This window comes from Sorghum bicolor, chromosome 10, assembly GCF_000003195.3.
Source record: "Sorghum bicolor cultivar BTx623 chromosome 10, Sorghum_bicolor_NCBIv3, whole genome shotgun sequence".
NCBI lineage: Eukaryota > Viridiplantae > Streptophyta > Magnoliopsida > Poales > Poaceae > Sorghum > Sorghum bicolor.
The window spans coordinates 5,670,779-5,693,127 of NC_012879.2; the positions used below are offsets into that span (position 1 = coordinate 5,670,779).

General features: G+C 43.2%; 3 protein-coding genes across 3 annotated transcripts; 2 read left to right on the top strand and 1 right to left on the bottom strand.

Annotated features, from left to right (window-relative positions):
• On the top strand, positions 1,943-5,530 carry LOC8065447. Its single transcript, XM_021449451.1, has 5 exons — positions 1,943-2,092; positions 2,590-2,649; positions 2,736-2,948; positions 3,047-4,321; positions 4,611-5,530. The coding sequence occupies exons 2-5, from the start codon at positions 2,602-2,604 to the stop codon at positions 4,929-4,931; spliced, it is 1,857 nt and encodes a 618-aa protein (XP_021305126.1). The 5' UTR covers positions 1,943-2,092; positions 2,590-2,601; the 3' UTR covers positions 4,932-5,530.
• Positions 10,836-12,912, bottom strand: LOC8077292 (beta-1,3-galactosyltransferase 6). The gene is made up of 2 exons (XM_002437955.2): positions 12,022-12,912; positions 10,836-11,208 (listed from the first exon to the last, which is right to left on the bottom strand). Exons 1-2 carry the CDS (start codon positions 12,818-12,820, stop codon positions 10,982-10,984), a joined length of 1,026 nt encoding a protein of 341 aa, XP_002438000.1. The 5' UTR covers positions 12,821-12,912; the 3' UTR covers positions 10,836-10,981.
• LOC8065448 (keratin, type I cytoskeletal 9) lies at positions 20,240-21,855 on the top strand. Its single transcript, XM_002436583.2, has 3 exons — positions 20,240-20,431; positions 20,500-21,082; positions 21,205-21,855. The coding sequence occupies exons 1-3, from the start codon at positions 20,320-20,322 to the stop codon at positions 21,542-21,544; spliced, it is 1,035 nt and encodes a 344-aa protein (XP_002436628.1). The 5' UTR covers positions 20,240-20,319; the 3' UTR covers positions 21,545-21,855.

Below are 22,349 nucleotides of genomic sequence, written 5' to 3' on the forward strand. Positions count from 1 at the left end.
TGCTGGGCGAAGAGGAGGAGCTTATGATGCTGAGCACAGAAGAGCCGGCCACCTTCGCCGCAGCAGAGCGCGAGCCGGAGTGGCGGCGCGCTATGCTGGAGGAGATGCGGCAGATCGAGGCAAATCGGACCTGGGAGTTGGTCGATCCACCGGCTGGATGCTGGCCGATCGGACTCAAATGGGTCTACAAGGTGAAGAAGGACGAGCACGGCGCGGTGGTGAAGCACAAGGCGCGGCTCGTCGCTCGGGGGTTCGTGCAGCGAGAAGGGATCGATTTCGAGGAGGTGTTCGCGCCAGTGGCGCGCATGGAGTCGGTGCGACTCGTCCTGGCCATGGCGGCGGCCAAGGACTGGGCTGTTCACCACCTCGACGTCAAATCCGCCTTTCTCAACGGCGACTTGACGGAGGAGGTCTTCGTCAAGCAGGCCCCAGGTTTCATCGCACAGGGGGCTGAGCACAAGGTGCTCCGCCTCAGGAAGGCGCTCTACGGCTTGCGGCAGGCGCCGCGAGCGTGGAACTCCAAGCTCGACGCCACCATGGCGGAGCTCGGGTTCACGCGGTGTGCAACAGAGCATGCCCTGTACACCCGCCGACGGGGGAAGGAAGAACTCGTCGTCGGGGTGTACGTGGATGACTTAATCGTCACCGGTGCGCGGGAGAAGGACATCTCATCGTTCAAAACCGAGATGGCGGCAAAGTTCCAGATGACCGATCTCGGTGCGCTGAGCTACTACCTCGGCATCGAGGTGAAGCAGGGAGGCAAGGCAGTCACGCTGGGGCAGCGTGCCTACGCGCGCAAGGTGCTGGAGCGGGCGGGCATGGAGAATTGCAGGCCTGCAGCGACTCCGATGGAGGAGCGGATCAAGCTGTCGAAGCAGAGCACGGCGGAGAAGGTGGACGCAACGCGCTACCGGAGCATCGTCGGCGGGCTGCGCTGGCTCACCCATACTCGGCCGGACATCGCGTTCGCGGTCGGGTATGTAAGCCGGTTCATGGAGGACCCGCGGGAGGATCACTGGATGGCAGTCAAGCGGGTGCTGCGCTACATCCAGGGGACGATGGATCAGGCTCTCGTCTTCCCAAAAGGCGGGGGGTCTGGTTCAGGCGGGCTGGAGCTCGCGGCTTACAACGACGCGGACATGGCAGGCGATGTCGATGGACGACGCAGCACCTCAGGCGTGTTGATCCTCCTCGGCGCGGCACCTGTCGCCTAGCAATCGCTGAAGCAGAAGACGGTGGCTCTGTCGACTTGCGAGGCAGAATATGTCGCTGCAGCCACCGCGGCATGCCAGTTGGTGTGGATGCGCCGGCTGCTGGGGGAGCTCACAGGCATTGAGCCCCGGCCGCCTGTGCTCAAAGTGGACAATCAGCCAGCAATAGCTCTGGCAAAGAATCCTGTTCTCCACGACCGAAGCAAACACATCGATGTGAAGTTCCACTTCCTACGTGATTGCGTCGAGGAGAAGCAGATTGTCATCGAGTTTGTTGAGACTGGTCGACAACTCGCTGACATCTTCACTAAGCCAGTTGGGCGACTTCGGTTCTTGGAGCTAAGGAGCAAGATTGGCATGGTGGAGGTCAAGAGTACACAGCAGGATTAGGGGAAGATTGTAAGATATAATCTGCTGTCCCTCTTGTACTTTTGTCCTGCATTCGGCAGGTTCAAGTGGTCAGCTCTTGGCTGCCACTGTAGAAGTATGGCAATAGGCCATTTAGTCTTCCATAGTTGGTAGAAGTACACCAGCTAGAGTAGTGGGCTGGTTTAGGCTGGTACAAGAGTAGGAATTGGCTGAGATAAGCCATGTAGTGTAGTTGTTGGAGTGGTGTAGTCACCATCCAAGTAGTGTACCAGCAGGTACATAGTTTGTGTATATATACCCTACCTATTGCAATGGAAAAACTCAGTTCAATTGCCACTCATTCAGTCCCTGTTTCGGTCTGAAACCGTGTGTGCTGTGTGTGTGCTGTGGGAGCTCAGGGCTCTTCTTCTACCTTGGAGCAGGGGAGAGGGAGAGGGGAGGAGAGCAGGTGCTGCTCACCTCGGTGCAGGGTCTCTGTGCCAACATGAACTGATCTTAAACATTGAAGAGAGGTGCTTTATAAAATCATGTATTGTATATGTAGTGAAGTTTCTGCTGCAGCACTTACACTGTTGATAATTTTTATCTCTCTCATTCTGATATCTATACCATTTTTCTTATGTGCCAACAAAATAGTAGTATTTTATTTAAATTTGTTGACAAGATGTGGATAAATCACATTTATTTAATAATGTACTCAGTAGCAAACTGGAGAGATGCTTTTTTACTACTCTCTTAGTGGCACATGTTGTTCTGCTTGTATGTGGAGCTATATTATTCAACCTTTGGCTACTAGATTTTTTTTTTCAAAGAGTATGTATATATATGTTGTGGAAGAGTTTGTCTGTGTATTTCCTTGTTCTGATACTGGTTTGGGTTGGGTCGATTTTGCCATGTTGTGTATTGTAATGGTCAACCAGATGGGAGATTTTGAGCTCATTGACTGCTTTCAGCAAAACTCTACATGATAGCCTTCCAACTAACTATATTCTTATTTGAATTAATGCAGGATGTGCGCCGTATGAAGGCATCTCCATTGACTGTCGAGGAGAAAGAATGTATCAAGGAGGTGATAACTTGTGACTGCAGGCTATCTCATTTTTTTCATGTTTGATTTTTGTCGCATAATTTATTCCATACCTACTGTGATTTCAGGGGTTGAGGATATTCAAAAACGACTGGAAATCAGTTTGGAAGTTTGTAGTGCCACATAGAGACCCTTCACTGCTCCAACGTCAGTGGAGAGTTGCAAGTGGAGTCCAGAAATCTTACAGTAAAAGTGATGCTGAAAAAGAAAGAAGGCGAACATATGAAGCAAAGAGGAGAAAGCTGAGAGTATCCATGCCCAATTCACGCCGTGGGCAAGAGGTTAGTATGTTTCTCTAACTTGTAGGATATTCAAATAATATCATAATCTCCATCTAAAGTGATGTCATTGAGCATAATTTTTAATGCTTTCATCACAGGCTGATAACAATGCTTCTGAAGATGCTGAAAATGATGATGATTCATATGTCAATGAAGCATTTTTGGAAGACACAGATAGTATGCCTTGTCAGCAATCAGGCACAGACCTCGATGAAGAATGTGGTACTGCAGGTGGTTACATTGAACCCCAGAAACTAAGTGGTGCGAAACTTGATGTAACCACCTCATACATACCTTTTATGTACCGCCCCTCTGATGGCCCATCATATGTGAGAGCACCTTCCACTGCAGCTCAGGTGGTATCATGTGGATCTCTGGACCAACTGCCAGCTTCCCAATTGAGTAAACAGAAAGGTAGTTGTGTGGTCAAGTTGGCTCCAGACTTGCCTCCTGTGAACCTTCCCCCTTCTGTCCGTGTCCTATCTCAGGTGGAATTTTATCGGAACTCAACACACTTTCATGGCACCTCGGATAATGCAGCAAAGGATATGTATCCCGTGCCACCTTTGACCTCCTTTACAGAAAGTGCTGATAGACAGCTAAATCTGTTCCCTGATCACAGAGCTAATTCTAGATTGCAGCAGAATGGGATCTCTAGTGATAATGCTACAGAAGATGGTGCTGAGCAAGATTTGCAGATGCATCCTTTACTGTTTAAGTATCCTCGAGATGTTTCGTCATATAGTCACCCGGTTCAAAATCTTATTAATCAGTCAAGAAAATATGATCTTTTCCCCTTTGAGAAAGTTCAAGTTGAGAGAAGTAACAACCAGACTACAGGTTCCACCGAAAATGGTACTGTAAATGCTAACACCATCGACTTCCATCCTCTCTTGCAAAGAACGGAAGGTTATGTGCATAATGAAGTACCAGAATATGATAATAACCTTGACTGCCATCAGTCTGATAATAACATGAGCGAAATCCCAGTAGATGACCAATCAACAGCTGGGCAAGCATCCACAAGCCCTTATGAGAGGGAGACAAGTATTGACTTGAACATTCATTTGTGTTCTCCAATGGCCATAAATGATTCAAATGACTTCAGAAGTAGTTTTAGCAGATCAAATGTTCAAGATGAAGTTTCTAGGAAGGACAAATCTAGTGTTCCAGAGCTTGAGGTTGTAAATTCCTATTCCCATCATTGCATTCAAGAACCTAATGAAGAATCAATGCAAGGAATTGTAATGGAGCAAGAAGAGTTAAGTGATTCCGAGGAAGATAGCCAGCATGTTGAGTTTGAATGTGAAGAAATGGATGATTCTGAAGAGGAGCAAGTTCAGAGTCCAGAAGCCTCTCCAATTCAAAATAAGGTGATCTTTGCAGATACGCCTATTAGTATTATAATAATATTCATGATCCTTGTATAGCATTGTATTATGATTTGTTCTTAACAAAATTCCATGGCATTGGAAAAGATGTTCAGTTTTTGTTATTGCTGTGTTTTGCTTTAACATGCCAGGAACATAAGCATATGTGATTGGTTTTGTTTTCATGGTTATACTTAATTTGTCAGAAATTTTCTCCTCTGTTCATTACTCTTTATTTCAATTTTCTCTTTTTCTTCTGATTTTTTTATATGTTTAAATATTTCTTGTTCAGGGTATCTCAGCATCAGTTGTTTGTGGGGAAGTTCATGTTAGTAATGACCACAGTCAAATCCAGCAAGGATCTGTTCAAAAGGATAAACAGGGTGCAAGCTCAATGCAGAAAACTCAAGTTCCTTCTCGGTCAGTGAGGAGTAAGCTGAAGCCGGAAACTGCTAACTGCACAGGATCTAGGGCGAGCCAACATTCGTCCACTTCTCACACAGCTGAAACTAGCCGGAGCAAAACCAGAAATTCTAAAGTGCCACAGGGACAGTCAAGTGCTGAACGCAAGCCCAATGATTCAAGAACTAGAAAAACTCTGGCCCCAAGATGAAGGCCAATTTAGCATTTTATTCCTGTGCTGCATGTGGCAAAGGCAGAATGGCTCAGTTCAATCTGTTGTCACTCTGTTGCTGAGTTGATTATCCTCAACAAACTATGCAGTGCATGCTGGAGAAAGCAGACCTAGCGAACCTCTGTGGTCATTTAGCTTGAATTGTCATGTGAAAAAAGCAGCAAGAGGAGCATACCAAATATATGGATTCTCCATTTGGATAACAAGACTTAAGTGGTGATCTTGGCCCAGTATCTGGATGTTTACAAATCATCAAATTGTTGGTGACTGAGAAAGTATACCCATGGAATAAGGTTCTGAACAGCCATGAGACGAATTCCTCTGACTGACTTGGGAGTTTTGTACCCTGACGTCCTCAAAGATTAATTGTAATGCACCTTGTAATTTCAACCAAAAAGGTTAAGTTGTTGTATCTGCGTTCATTGTGTGTACTGTGAATAGAGAAATGTATCCAGGCAAGATACCTGGAAATCTTTTTGTATTGACCGTTGACAAAGAGTCCAGTGGACTGTAACAGCTTGAAATTCCTCGAGGGAATTAGGCACATATATGGAATTAGGCACATATATTTTTAGGTATATATGTATATATGACCTGCTATGCAAATTAGGTATACGCTATGTTTAGAATGGAGGAAGTATCTCTTTATGCACTTTCTCCAATCAAATGGGGATCAATGGAAAATGTAATACATTGTGAGCCAGCATTGCTTCCAAGTCTTAACTGATCTTTAATACATGTGCCATGTGCCATGTGCCACTAGCAACTACAGCAGTAGCTGAATGAATGTTGTTCATGCCTTTGAAATGGGTTTTTTTTTCTGGCACTGGCACGGCAATGACTTTGCAGTTTGAACTGATTCAGCAAGCTTTCATTGAAGCATTGACAAACAACTAACAATTGATCATGATCATGGTTGCGTTGCAAAACAAGAAGCAATTGATCATGTTGCTCCTCACAAGAACGTCGTGCATGGTTTCACAGCTCAGATCAAGCTGCTCTATATATCTTTCAATGTATAAAAACCCAGGAAATGCAGAGCCAATTTGTATGCGACGGATCGGATATTTGCTTTAGATCATCTCCAATAGTTTTAAAGAAACAATTAGTAAATCAACGAGTTGGAAGCATATTTGTTAGGTTGTATCCTTCGGCCCTAGAGGGATGATCGGTGGGGGTTCGAGGGCGGCAAGGCAATGCTGTGTGCTGTCTACGTGGTGGAGGACAATCGGTGAGCAGGGTCGGCAGTGGGGGTGACAAACGCAACATTAGCAGAGGGGGGCTGCGGTGGTGATGGTGAAAAATGGGTGGTGAGGTCGCTGGAAAATGTGGTGGCGGTTCAACCGGTGACGAGAAAAAGCAAACTTTATATTGTGTGGATAATGTCCAACTGGTTCTTGGCTTTTGTTGCCCCCGTTCAGCCGTTCCCTTGTGGTTAGAACCTCTATAGTTGACTGTGTGTATGCATATGTGGCTAAACATCGTTAAAACAAAAGGTATGGTGTATGGACTGGTTCAATTTGGACTAAATTCGTAACATTTCAATGGACAGTTAGTTCCGTCTACAAATATTGGAGGACATGTTGAGCTAAATTAATTCGACAAAAAACTCATAATTTTAGTCGTTTTGGACTAAGCTTGTGTCAAACAGTGAGAATAAAAATCACGAATAACTTTAAGTTGTTGAGTTTATAAATGTGAAAACGATATAAATAAATTTATCTTAAAAAGTACTTTCATAAAAATATTATATCACTTTTCAATAAATATTTTTATAAAAATAAAAAGTCAAAGTTATGCTTTGGAGACCGTATCATTGTCCGAAACGGCTTCTTTTGGTGGCAACATGGAGGGAGTACAAAATAATGAAAGTGAGGTCCCTTTCTTGGTTGTGCTTGTGCATCCTAGAGCCTGAAACCAGATCAAGAAATCGGGTTTCAAAGTGGAAGCCTCCATAGGAAGATCACTATAAACTGAATTGTTGATGCAGCATTCTCGAATCTGACAAGGAAGGGGAGCTGGGGCTGTGTGGCAAGAGACAGCACAGGCTCTGTGCTAGATGTTGGGGCAGGTTTCATCCAAAGAGCTGCAAGCCCTCTGCATGCGGAAGCTCTGGTAGCTTTCCACAGCCTGAACAGAGCAGCACAACTTGAAATGACTCGGATCAAACTGGAAACTGATGCTACAAATCTTGGTAAGGCATTAACAACTGAATGTTTTGATAGCAGCCCGGAAGGTGCCCTGTTTAGACAGATACGTGTGATGATGGCAAACAATTTCGTTTCTTGTTCCATCTTGACATGTAATAGAACCTGTAACAGGGTGGCCGATGGTTTGGCCAACTATGGTGTAACAACCTTTCCAGATGAAGGGCATGTGTTCTGGTGCCAGGCGCTAAGCTTTGTAACCGAATTGCTCTCCGGTGATTTGCCTGGAGCTATTGGTCTATAAAGTTCCCTGAGTTTCAAAAAAAAAAAGAAATCGGGTTTCTGCAAGAGTGCATTGAGATCTTCACGAGCAACAGAGCTGAATCATCAGTTATTAGGACCTCAAGGGAGCGGTTGGTTGCGATTTCTAGGGCACCCAATTGAACCTATTTGAATCATATTGCTGTTAATATCAATGCTTATATTGGGAAAGACTCCTGCAACTATATCTAAGCCACTACAACTGTTCCTGCTATCAGTGCACAATTGTCTTGACATTTCAGTCACTGTAATACAGAAACTCGGTCAACTCCAACTGGTGCAACCGTGCAAGACACGGAATCAAACCACAATTTAAGTATGAAGAAGGCATTTTCTTTTCAAGAAAAAGAGGAGCAAGGGAGCCCTATGAAGAAGCTCACAGTTAATACAAAACTAGGTGAATTCCCACGCGTTGCTGTAGAAGTTTAGCAGTAAATTGAAAGTCAAGGATGGACGGCAAATAAAGAAGTAAATAAACAAAGATGTAAGCCGGCCGGGGAGCTGTAGGCAAAAATACTAATAGTCAGAGCAACTGAAGATGAGGTATGGCTAGGAATGACTTATCTGCGTCTCTATTCGACATACCTTGACTGACCTAGCTAGGTAAATATTGGTACTACTACATGGAAACAAATAGTTAGTCCATGCATCTCACAACCTAGAAGGAAAGCGATCCTGCGGAAAAGCACATATTTATAAAAATAGATAAGGCTTTGTTTAGATGTGAAATTTTTTTGGATTTCGCTATTGTAGCACTTTCGTTTGTTTGTGGTAAATATTGTCCAATCATAGACTAACTAGGGTCAAAAGATTCGTCTCGCGATTTACAGTTAAACTGTATGATTAGTTTTTATTTTCGTCCATATTTAATGTTTAATGCATGTGCCGTAAGATTCGATGTGACAGAGAATCTTGAAAATTTTTTGGATTTCGGAGTGAACTAAACAAGGCCTAAGCAATGAAACACAAATGTCATTTCCAAGGAAGTCAACAAAATGGCTAACCAAACTTATAAAATAGAACACTCAAAGTAGCATCATCGGTATGCAACATGAGATGACTGAGCAGGGACAGAAGTCACTTTACTAACCTACAATTCCTTACATCGAATGGATGCTTTTTAGTCAAATCATGTACAAAGCCTTAGGATATGAAGCTATACCTTATAACACTTTAATATAGAAACTGAAACTATCTCTTAAAATCAATATATTTTTATGTTATTTGTACAAGGGAGTAATCTTAACAAAAAAATAATTTATTAAGACGACATTGGCAAGAAGACAGGAAGTGTTGTTTTTGTTTTTCTGGGAAGTCTATACAACATCTTCTCTTTGATTGTCATTTTGCTAAATTTGTGTGGCGGATTATTCAAATCTCCTTCAACTTGACTCCTCCAACTAGTGTTCATAATATGTTTAGGGATGGTTACATGAGTTCAATACGAAGCTAAAATACAAAATTCTTGTGGGCGCAAGTGCATTTTACTGGTTAATTTGGTTAACCCGAAATGATATTTAGCCTTCTTATCTGCATGACTTACTAGATCAGGTTTTGGTCCCTGTTCCAGAAAGAGGAGGATCGTCAAATGATAAAGATGGGCTGCAGCAAGATTGAATCAACTGCGATGGTGGTGTTTGCATTGCGAGAAATGGTTGAAGATTCAGTAATAAAATCACGTTTTAGATGTTGCTTTGGGATTTTTTTACCTTGCTCCTTTTGGAATCAAAACTTTGTTTTTGAGATTACATAGACTTTTGTGTTGTTGAGTGTAATAAGGAACAACTATATGCATTAATCGATAAATAAGTTAGGATATTAATCCTTGTGATGAGGTGATGCAGGAACTCTGCCAAGAGGCACAAGTATGACGGATGGGAGGAACGCGTAGCTACACACTTGGAGAGAAATCGCTCGCAAGAGCTGATAAGATATGATGTATTTATATGATTTCAAGACGCCGGAGGTAAATAATTTAAGGAGCCTGACCAGTTCCCTACTGTAATTAACAACGTGGCCACTTGCTGCTAGTAGTAAAAATGAATACAATGTTCCACGAGACATCAAAGTGATAGGAGATCGAGGAAGTCAAAGAGGTCACATCGTTCATCATAGAAATACTGCAGTCCCAATACTAAAAGCTATATATAGTTTCTATATCCGCCTTGTTTAGTTCCTAAAAAATTTTGCAAAATTTTTCAGATTCCCCGTCACATCGAATCTTTAGACTCATGCATGGAGTATTAAATATAGATAAAAATAAAAACTAATTGTACAGTTTGGTCGAAATTAAGGAGACGAATCTTTTGAGCCTAATTAGTCCACGATTGGACAATTTTTGTCAAATACAAACGAAAGTGCTACAGTGTCGATTTTGCAAAATTTTTTGGAACTAAACAAGGCCTAATTTTTATAGATAATATATATATAAACCATGGTCCTAATGGATAGTTTCTAATCATATTCATTCTCTCTACATTCTCAACCAATCATATCACTTTATGTCTTGGATCTCATGCAGACATGGTTTCTAATTTAGACCTGATTTCTATGATTTTTTTGCTCTCTCTTAAAAAACTACCTTGCCACATCAGCAAAATGCTTAGGTAGCATTACAATTAATGTCTATAGAAACTATAATAATTTCTGCATTGGAAGTGCTCTTAATGGTTCTTTGTGAGAGGAGGATGATGTACTCACTCCATACTTATAGAAAAATTGTTTTGGACAAGGTTTGGGTCAAACATTAGAAATATAAATCACGAATAAATTATAAGTTGTTGAGTTTGAAAATATAAAAACCATATAAATAGATTTGTCTTGGAAAATGTTTTCATAAAAATATACATATACCACTTTTTTTTATATATATATATTTTTATAAAAACAAGGAGTCTAAGTTAGGCTTTAGAGACCATGTTGTTGTCCTAAACGACTTTTTTTACATATATGGAGGAACTACATGACTAAATATAAGCTAATTTCAGTGGAGGTTGGTTGATGATTCAATTTTTTCTGCCACATGGATAGAAAGAGTTGAAGGAACATGATGATCTGACGGAGATGAACCTGAGATGACGTGGATCAACGCGGTTGCAGAAAAAATAAGAGCTATTGCTTTTTGGTGGGTTCCGTCTATATAGGTTATATAGATACTTCACATTGAATTTTAGCTGTAAGCACAGAAGAGTGCCATGTCACTAACAAAACTAGTGCTATGATATTCTGTTGTCACACTTGTCATCATTTAGTAAATGTTAGGTAGTATTCGTCACGAAACTGATTTATCATGAGTTTCTGAATTCAAAACTCTTGGAGTCCCTATCCAGTTGACAATGCCCTTTTCTTATATTAATTAACGTGCCATTATGAAAAAATATGGTCAACGAGATGTATATAACTTCGCAGTGGAAGCTATAAATTAGTATATATATATATATAGTTTCAAGCAACATATCAACAACCCTTCATATTCAACTCGCCACGCCCACAAATCAACAATACTACAAATTTACATATATATCCTTTGTGAAAGAATCTGAGGATTCTGATCCCCACTCTCTAGAAGTTGTGTAGCTTGCTAGAGGGCTCCAACCGGGTGACATTGAAGTGCTCCAGTGTGTGTGCCCACCTTAGGTCCTGCTTCAGCTGATGCACCCCAATGGTGTTCTCCAAGAAGTCCTCAGCTTTGGCACTCTTGTAGTCATACATCCTGGGGAAAATGTTCACCCGGTTCTTGGCCTTGTTGCCCATGTTCAGCCATTTGCCTGTGGTCAGATCTTCGGCACCTGAATATGCATATATACATGTTGCTAGACATTGTTAAAAAACTATATTGTTCTGAATATATTTTCATGAGAAGTGTAGCAGTATATATATGTGAAGTGCTACTCCTTCCGTCCCTTTTTAATTATCATTTTTCAAGTTAAACATACTTAATTTTGAACAAATATAAAGAAAATATTAATATTTATAATATATAATACGTATACATACTACAGTTTGCTAATATTTTTTTACTTTTGCTATTTATTTGTTAATAGTTTTTTTTACTAAATTTGTCAGATTTGTATACATTTGATTGTGCTTTAGGATTTGTACTAGAACTGTCTACTATGTCATATCTATAAAAATCTGACATATTTGACCATATAAAATCTGTCGATAAATAAATAGACATTCTCATATTTTTTTACGAACCTAGAGCATGAATACCATAACGACACTTAGGGGCTGTTTAGTTTCTGAAAATTTTTAATTTTTTTACGAACCTAGAGCATGAATACCATAACGACACTTAGGGGCTGTTTAGTTTCTGAAAAATTTTACAATGTTTTCAGGATTCTCCGTCACATCTAATTTTGCGGCACATGCATGAAACATTAACTATAGATAAAAAATAATTAATTGCATAGTTCCTCTGTAATTTGCAAGATGAATCTTTTGAACCTAGTTAGCCCATGATTTGATAATAATTGGTAAATACTAACGAAAGTGTTATAGTAGCCAAAACTAAAATTTTTCACTAACTAAACAGCCCCTTGAGCAGTGAATAAGACAAGGTGCAAGAAGGGATGCTTGCATGAAATGCAAGTGCGTACCCTTGGCCTCCCTTCTGACCATGTCGGAGGTGGCGATCCATTCGACGAGGTCCCAGGACAGCAGGTAGCCCATGCCGAGCATGAACGGCGGGAACTCCCGGTTCTGGAACGGGAGCCCCACGCCCCAGTACATGTCCTCCCTCGGCGCCGACCGCAGGGTGTCCACCAGCGCGTCCAGCCGGAGGAACGTGTCGTCGTCCACCTTCATCACGTAGTCGTACGGCGGCCCGCCGCCGCCGGAGCCGAGCATGGCGGGGAGGCTGGCGAAGTACGTGTACGTCTTCCCGTCCTCTGCGTTCTCGGCGCAGTCGAGGACCAGCACGTCGCCGTAGGCGCGCGCCTCGAGCGCCACGAACGCGCGGTGCTCGGGCGGCATCGGGCGCGCGCAGAGCACGAACCGGACGTCGACGCGGAGCGCGGGCGACGTCTGCTGCTGCTGCTGCAGCACGTACGCCATGCGGATGAGGTGCCGCCGGGAGTGCTTGCCGGGCATGGTGTGCACGCCGACGAGGACGCTCATCGGCTCCGCCGGGGCCGGGCGCTGGCTACCACCGACACCGTCGTCGCCGTCGTCGTCGTCCTTGGCTGCTGCAGCTGGCGCCGCAGCGCGGACGACTGCCCCGGCGGTGGTGCCGACGCAGGCGCTGGTAGTTGTAGCCACTGCCGCTGTGGCAGCAAGCGGGTTGCTGAGGTAGGCGGATAACAACGGAAGGAGAAAGGTGAAGCATAAGATGAGGGTGAGAGGGAGGAGGACGATGAGGGAGACGGTGTAGGGGGACAGCTTCTTGAGGTACGACATTGCTGCCGGCCTTCTTGTCTACGAGCGAGGTCCTGTTCTCTTCTTCTTCTTCTTCTTCCACCACCTTGAGTTCTCCTTCCTTTGTGTGTCTGTTTTGGTGACTACTTATATATATAATATATATAATCAAGCAATGAATGGGATGCATTGGGGTGAATAAAACAGCTATCTTGTTGCTTGTGCAGTGTCGGTTGCTTGTGATGTGTCGCTGCCTCGCTGGGATTGTTCTAGGTGAGTAAAACATATAACAAATAGTTGTGCTATACCATGCGTAGCACGCTAGAGAATTCTCTTATAGGTCAGGTCAGCATTGGTTCTGTGATTATATTGTTGTGTTGGCGTAGGAGTACGTGTACCCAGTTTTTAGGTCTGGTCAATGCAACAGACCGATGTTAGAAAAATGTTGGAGAACAGAGGCTTCTCATCTTATTTATTTGTTTGTTTATTACCTTCTTAAGATTTTTTTATTGACACGGTACAAACAGTTCAAATTCAGAACTAATGCCGGCCGATTACACAGAATTTTCTACCTAACACGAGAAAGAGAGCAATAAAAATTGAAAATACTAGGTAGATTAGCTACGTGTTGCTGCAGGATTTTCTTAAAAACAAATCATTGCATTACTGTATATATATATATATATATATATATATATATATATATATAGAAGTTATTGTAGAATGCTTCTTTTTACCAAAATCTATATTTCTATTAATTAGGAAAGATGTGAAGAGGCTCTTAGAATTTCTCTTGGTAGACTGCTTATTGTTTGGATCCACTACGTAAAAGGTGGATATATTGGTGGTTATCTATAATGCCCCTTCCTTTTCTATTTTCTATTGGTAGGACACATGAATAAAGGTTGGTAGGAGCATAAAAGTGACCTTTTCAACTAAGAAGATACTATTAAGTAAGTTGGGATAGCTAGTGAGATAGTTGTTAGCTAAGTGCTTAGCTAACAATTTACTGCCCTATTAACTAGCCCCTATTGGATCTACCCAACTAATTTTCTAGCAACCAACTAAAATTAGCTAGGTGGATCTAAGGGTTTGTTCAGATTTTTTGTTCTAAAGTTTAGACGACTAAAGTTGAGGACTAAAACTTTAAACCATTTTAGTTCATTTGTGTGGTCTATTGTGAGGTTGGCTACACTTTAGAAGGTATTTTTGGATCTCCTGTTTGAAGTCTTGAGAGCTAAAATTTAATGGTTAAACTTTAGACCAATAGGAAAAAACATGACCTAAATATGACCTTAAACTAAATGTGCATATGACTTTGGTACAAATTCTTATTCCAAAACATATTAGAACAACAGATGCAAGATGTAAATTCCATTGCAACACATAGAAATATTTGCTAGTTATTAAGACAAAAGGTAAATGAATATGCGGTCACGGGTCCTTGCTCGTCGCTAATTCTTCTCACTAATCATCTGATTAATTGATTACTATGACAGTTTGAGACATTTACAGCTCAGCTGACACGCGAATATAATGTCAACACTTTTGAATCGTACCAAAACTATGTACACGTGCAAGTTGCAAGGGCTATAGAGATTACAGAAACAATGGACCATTTAGGGGGGGTGTCTCAAATAAACAAAACGGAATGCTAGGCCAAAAAAAACCACAACCGCACGGTTATGCCAATTGTTGGATTGATGGATGAATTGCCTGTTCTCAAACCTCAACTTGATCTAGATAGGTAGTTGGGACGTCACTAATAGTAGTTCTTGAGACACAACAATAAACTTGGACAACTTGAGAAAATCAAATAGGTTAACATTCTTAGCTGATATGATTGTATATTTGTATTCAAATACACTACTACTATTAACGTTTGGTAACCCCTCCCACAACTAATGGTGTGCATTCTAAACTTGTACAATAATGAGTGTATAAATGTTTTATAAATTTTACTAGACATATTGCTCCACAAAATTTCTTACAAAGCTCACCTTTATCGAAAAAAAACTTGATTAAAATCATTAAGAAGTAGTTTTTCTTAGTTAATTTCGTAATCGACTCACACAGGGAACCTCCCGTTAAAATAGGTTGTTTGCACACACGGTTCACATGAGGAACACTTACAAAAATGTCTTTCCTCACTCATGTTGTTCAAAGTTGATACTCCCGCCGACTAAAACAGATGCCCATAATTTAACCCATCTATGAAAAAGGCAGGAAGATGTCTAGAAAAAAAAAAGTTTTTAGTTCTAGTTTCTGCTGTTTGTTTCAAATTACTTGTACAGAAGCACTATTGTAGGTGTAGGGAGTCAGAGAATGTAATAACTAAAATAGTCTAGCACACCCGCTGATGACCTAATCAAGTAGATAAAGCATTGTGAAAGAGGGGTAAAGATAACAATTGTATTTTTTTTTACCTACATCCCATTTTCGAAACACACTTGTGCATTTTCAAATTAGTGAAAGAAATATATTATTTTAGGTCATGGACACTGCTGACAGCATGACACAAAGTTTTGTGGAAAAACTTGACCCATGTGTGAGCTAAAAAAAGACAAATTACTTTTTTTTCAAGAGCATGTTGTGGCATGTATTTCATTAAGCAGAAATAAAGTTCGATACAAAGGTTTGGGGTGTGGTAAACCGTAGATTACCAAAGCCCGAGCCCCCGGTCGACAATAAAGAACAAAGCTCGCACGCAGTTGTGATTATATAAGAAGCAGCTGCGGGCGGATAGCGTTGTCCGAAGGCCGACAGAATGTGGAACCATATCTTCCTGGTGACTGGGCACTCAGCAAGAATATAGTCAATGGTCTCCCTTCCTTGATCACACAGATAGCACTCCTCGCGTGCTTCAAGCCCGTGGCGTAGCCTGCGATCGTCTGTTCAATGTCTGTGCCTAAAGGTCAACTACAGGAATATTTTAATTTTTAGAGGTGCCCATTTTTCCATGTCATCTCTTGTGACCATGAAAGGTAATAGATCCCGCGTGAAGCATTTTATAAGCTGATTTGACCGTGTACTGTCCATCCGGTATTCAACGCCTGCGAACGTTGTAAGATGAAGCAAGGCAGGAGGTAATTTGAAGGGTTTTGAGAGTTCAAAGATAAAATGTCGGGTTTTAGAGTTGAAGAAGGAAAGGAAAATAAGACTGTAACTTTTTATTAACAAGATCGTCAGATCGATGACAGAAGATATCTGGATGGGCTAGCCGCCTATTGGTTAAACCTCTTTTTTGCATAGTGGGCCTGGCCCGTCCCTTTTTTTTTTCTTTCCTCAGTTTTCTTCTTTGCTGGCTGCGCTGTCGTGCTGTCGTGGTTGTAGTAGCCTAGTAGCAGTGCAAGCCTACTGTAGCGAATTGTGCTACGTACAAGACCATTATCAATTTGTTTTTACTTCCCTAATAATTTTGTCACTGCAAGCGCTCTTTGGTAGGACGACAATGATTTGGATATGTAATGTAATCTCTCTGTCCTAGAAAGCTTTAATTTCTAAAGTTATCTTAAGTTATATTTTTAAAATTTTGATCGAATTTTTAGAAAATAAATGCTAAGATTTATAATACCAAATTAGTATTATTAAATTTATTATAGAATATATTTTTATTAGATACTCATTTTATGTTATAAATATTGATACTCTTTTCTATAGAATTGATCAAACTAAAATTGATCAAACTTTTAAAAATTTGACTGCAAAAAAGGCTTATTTTGGTGGAGAGACAATTTAAAAAATCTCATCAGCTTTAAAGAGATACCACGGGTTCAAGTCAAAAATGGAACATAATGTTTATTCTCGAGAGATAACTGGGGTCAGCAGACTTTGGAAGTCAGGTGCCCAGAGCTTTTTTTTTGTCAAAAACAAAGCTATTTCTGTGGCAGCTTTAAGTGACCATGAAAACTTAGGGCTTGTTTGGCACAGCTCAACTTCACTAGTAAAGCTGTTTTTTTAGAAAATAGCTTCATGAGTGACTTTCTATATGAAGCAGAGCTGTTTTGAAAAAAGTGTTTGGCAAAATAGCTTCACAAACTACTTCATGCATAGTTGAGAGAGAGAAATCAGCTACTTGTTTTCAGCTTCATCCCAACTTATGTCTTTATGAGAGGAAGGGAAAAACAGCTTCACCCATAAAGCTGTTTTGGAAATAAGTGTTTGGAAAAAAAAACAGCTCACAACAGCTCATGAAGCTATTGTGAGCTGTACCAAACAGGCCCTTAGCTTACCTCATGTCCACTTACAGGAAATGAGGATCAGGATGTTTGGATGTACACATGGGGAGCCGACTACTCATCATCCATGTTGCCAAAAAAAAAACTACTCATCGAGGCTTATAAAGCTTTTGAGAAGTTTAGGCCTTGTTTAGTTCCAAAAATTTTTGCAAAATTGACGCTATAGTATTTTCGTTTGTATTTGACAAAAATTGTCCAATTATGGACTAACTAGGCTCAAAAGATTCGTCTCGTCAATTTCGATCAAACTATGCAATTAGTTTTTATTTTTATCTATATTTAATACTCCATGTATGCATCTAAAGATTCGATGTGACGAGGAATCTGAAAAATTTTGCAAAATTTTTTAGAACTAAACAAGGCCTTAGACGGATTTGGAAGTTTTTGCCAACCAAAACATGGAATTGATGCTTTTGAGATAGAGGGAGTATTGTAATTAGCCATTGTCCTCTCCAATGCTCATCAACAAATTCCTTTCTCGTCTGAAAGAAAACAGCGCAACCATATTTTTTTTTAAAAAAATGGGCCTAGCTTTACAGCTTGCAAGAGCAGAGCAGGGTGCCACGCTGCTGTTGCGACGACGCTAGGACCGGGCAGGGGCAGTCATCGCTCATCATCAAGGCTTCAACTGTTGGCTCTTCTCTCTCAAAAAGGCATGCAAACGCATTCATGGCCACTGGATCTACCGCTACCGCACTCCTTTACTGCTAGCTAGGGCTTGTTTATGGTGGTAATCGTAAACACTAAAAAAGCAACCTGCAATCCTTGCAGCGAAGAGGTTTTAGGCTTTGGTAATGGAAACATTGCAGACTACGGAGGGAGTATTTGCATATGGCTTCCAGCTAGCTATGCATGGAATGGAATATTATGTGCAGAACAGCCGATCAAGCGAGGGGGCAAGAGTAGCAGCTAGCAATGCACGCAAGAGCCATGAACGGGTGGTGGAATGAATGGACGGGGACGGTGGATGGACCTGCGCTCTACTACTGACGCCGGCCAAGCTGCAGCGTGCGGTGTTGCCCTCTCGGCTCTCGCATTGACTGCTGGTTCGTTGAGCTGCCGCGTCCGCGAGGCTCTCTGTCCTCTCCTGCGCGAGTGATGTCCACGCGATTGCTGTGTTGCATTGGATCGACATCCATGGACGATTGCAGCGGCAGGGTTTTGGTTTGGGTTTCTGCAGCGCACGCAGGGTCGGCCAACATGTGTACGCACGCGGCACGTCGAGTACACGGTACGGGTACGGTGTGTGGATCCTATCACTTGTCAGTGCTCTAGTACGTACTTGTGTCAATGGCATTGGCACGTCAAGGTCGTATGTGTGCTGTCTGGTGAAAAGCCATCTTGTGCATGCCTATGTGTGCTGTCTGCAGTTGTGTGTATGCATGGGCCGGGCGTGCAGTGAATTAGCAAAAGGACCATGCCGTGCAGGGCGGAAGTATGTAAGGTCTTGTTTAGTTCACCCAAAAATCAAAAAGTTTTTAAAATTTTTTGTCACATCGAATCTTGCGGCACATGCACCAAGCATTAAATATAGACAAAAATAAAAACTAATTACACAGTTTGTCTGTAAATCACGAGATAAATCTTTTAATCCTAGTTAGTCTATGATTAGATAATATTTACCACAAATAAACGAAAGTTCTACAAACAAGAAGTTCACATTGGCAGCTTCGTGGCCGAGCCGCCGAGGGATCCAACCAAGATCGGAGGATACCCGCGTCGCGTCGCGTACGTGCCACTGTAAATATACATGATGATATGCCCCACGCGTCCACTTCAATACTCTAGACTCTAGAGTCTAGATCGTTGAGATGATGTGTGGTGCGCCGGTGCGATGCATATCCAACTAAAATTAGGTCAGATTAATCTCAGTCACCAGTGAGATTTTAGCTACATTTATCAGCAGGTAAATAGAGGCTTATTTGCCTCACCATACGTGCAAGGACAATCCTTTGTTCGTTATCAGCACTACTTTTGTTATGAAATAGTGTTTTTTTTCATAATAAATTAGTATTAGCATTAATCCAAAAATCAGTCAGCCGACCATGATCGAACACAACTGCTTTTCTATAAAGGTGTATTTGGTTAAAAGTGTTAAAGTTTAACAGATACTATAGTATTTTTATTTTATTTGACAATTTTTGTCTAGCAATGGGCTAACTAGATTTAAAAAAATTGTCTCGCAAATTACTCTCTAAATATATTTAGTTTCGTAAATAGTCTATATTTAGCATTTGATGTGATGAGAGTTAAAGCTTAACTCTGGCAACCAAATAAAGTCTAAGATCTAGCTGGAGCATATATAAAAACTTCTGTTTTGTGGTTTATAATCACTGAAGTGCCGTTGATAATCAAACCGGTCGTGCTTGCACACATACATGCCTCCTTCACCAGAGAGACCAGCTTATATCTTGATTGTTATATAAGGCATTCTTCAGTAATATAAATTCAGCTTATATCTTTTCACTAAAAAAAATCATGCGTTCCCTCACACACAGCAAAAGAAACCTGTGTAGGCTATAGCATGAACCGGACCTATCCATCCACAATGCTGCTGCCAACAACCCATATATATTTCGCTTGCCTCAAAAACCGTACTGTTTAGTTTACCTCAAAACCTAAAAATTTTGTGGATCATATAAGGTCCTGTTTAGTTCACCTCAAAACCAGTCTCTTGTAGATAAATTTTGTGGATCATATAAGGTCCTGTTTAGTTCACCTCAAAACCTAAAAAATTATCAAGATTTTTCGTCACATCGAATCTTGCGGCACATGCATTAAAATTCAAACAATAAGAGATCAAAATTCAAACTCTGCATAAGCGATGTGGCCATGCGACTCCCAGCAGGAGCACTGCACATCCAGGTCAATAACAACAAGAAAAAAAAAACAGAGGCTCGATCAGCAGGAATTATCAGCAGTCGATCGGCACGAGAGGAGATGGGCTTGAACAGCGCAGAGCGCATGCACTGCACAGTGCACAGTCCGCGCGCGGAGCCGGAGCCGGAGGCACGCCTGGCCTATTCCTACTACTCGGACCGTCGGATGCTGGACTGGTCGATGCACATGATGCGCGCATTGAATTCCCCCGCCAACTACCCCGCTGCGTCATCTGCGACACCCCATGAATTCACGGCGCTCGCCTTCAATTCTCCGTGGCGCCACTCTGGTAGCTTCTGCTCCCGCTATTTATACCCACGCACGCGGCCTGCTCAGAGCTCAGCTCACGCATCCGCTCCCACACCACCACTCCACAGTCACAGCAGAGGAGGAGCAAGCGAGCGCCGAGCAGGGGGGGCAGCTATGGAGGCGCGGAGGACGGCGAGAGCTCTCCTCGCGAGCTTCGTGCTCGCCGCGTTGGCCGCGCAGGCCTTCGTGGCCATGGTCGAGTCCAGGGCCGAGAAGGCGAGCCAAGGTACGTACATGCATCTTCTTGAGCTTTTTTGTAACTGTAACATTAACCATGCTAATGAGCATGCGCAGGCGACGACGTGAAGAAGCCGGACTGCGTGCCGGGGATGGACCCGCGCTCGTTCCCAGGGATCGGCGGCGGCAGCCACGGCGGCGGCATCACGCCCGTCACGCCGTCGCACGGAGGCGGAGGCTCCACCGGGACGACGCCGCCGTCCCACAGCGGCAGCGGTGGGTACGTGCCAACGCCGTCGCACGGCGGCGGGACGACGCTGCCTTCCCCGTCCCACGGCGGCTTCGGCTCCTCTCCGGCGTCCCCCTCTACCGGCGGCGGCAGCGGTGGGTACGGCGGATCCCCGTCCCACGGCGGCGGCTCCGGGTCCTCCCCGACGGCCCCGTCCACCGGCGGCGGCAGCGGCGGCTACGGTGGATCTCCGTCCCACGGCGGCGGCGGCGCGTACGGTGGTGGGTCTCCGTCCTCCCCCGACGGCGGCGGTGGCGCCTACGGAGGCGGGTCGTCCCCCACGCCTGCCCATGGTGGCGGTGGCGCCTACGGCGATTCCCCCTCGCACGGCGGCGGCATCGGGACCTCGTCGCCCACACCGTTCGTCCCCATGGACCCCCACAGCTTCGGCTCCCTCCCGGGCTCCTGCGAGTAAGCCCACTACTGCTCCATCATGACGCGTCGGCGTCGCCATGAATGCAGACATGCAGTCACACTGACCAAAACTTGTTCTTGTCTGCTCGATCTCCATGCATCATCTCGTCCACCACCAGCTACTGGAGGTCGCACCCGATGGAGATCTGGTCGGCGATCGGCGGGCGGTTCCCGAGCACGTCGCCGTCGTCGATGGGCCACTTCTTCGGCGCGGCGGGCAGCAACGGCGGGTCGGACGTGAGCATCCAGGACGCGCTGGCCAACACGCGGTCCGACGGCACGGGCGCGCTGCTACGCGAGGGCGCCGCCGCGCTGCTCAACTCCATGACCCGCGCCGGCTTCCCCTACACGACGGAGCAGGTCCGCGACGCGTTCGCCGCGGCGGCCGCGGGCGGGTCCGACGGCGCCGCCGCCGCGCAGGCGGCCGCCTTCAGGAAGGCCAACGAGGGCAAGGCGTAGAGGTGGTGCGCGCGTACCATACGTGCATGTGGCGACGTGCCAGATGAGATGATCGAGCGTCTGTGTACGTGCATGATATGGTTAGCTGGAGTTCTCAGGTGCATTTGCTGGGTTCGGCTGTTGGTTCGATGGTTACGTACGTTGGTTGTGTGCGTGTATGTGTTGCATCGTTGAACACACCGACCTACTAGCTCATTGTCTAGTACAGTAGCTCAATGTGGTGTTTGTTTTGTTGTTGTTTTTTTTCGTTTGGATCGATCGGTTCTCCATGAATGAATGAATGAATGAACGAAGCAAACTGCTACGTACTATCCCAGCTGTTTTTGGATGTTTTTGGATTTCGATCTTGATCCTGATCCTGATGCAGGCAAATAAGGGCCAGTTTAGGCCTTGTTTAGTTCCAAAAATTTTGGCAAAATGAGCACTGTAGCAATTTTGTTTGTATTTACCAAATATTGTCCAATCATAAACTAACTAGGTTCAAAAGTTTTCTCGTCAATTCCGACCAAATTGTGCAATTAGTTTTTATTTTTATCTATATTTAATACTTTATGTATACGTCTAAAGATTCGATGTGACGAGGAATCTAAAAAATTTTGCAAAATTTTTGGAAACTAAACAAGGCCTTAGATGCACTCGAATAACCAAAAGTTTATAAGATTGTTTATTAAATCTTGCGACATATATATATATATATAAAGCATTAAATATAAATAAAAAATAACTAATTGTATAGTTTATCTATAAATTGCGAGATGAATTTTTTAAATTTAGTTAGTGTATGATTAGACAATATTGGTCATGA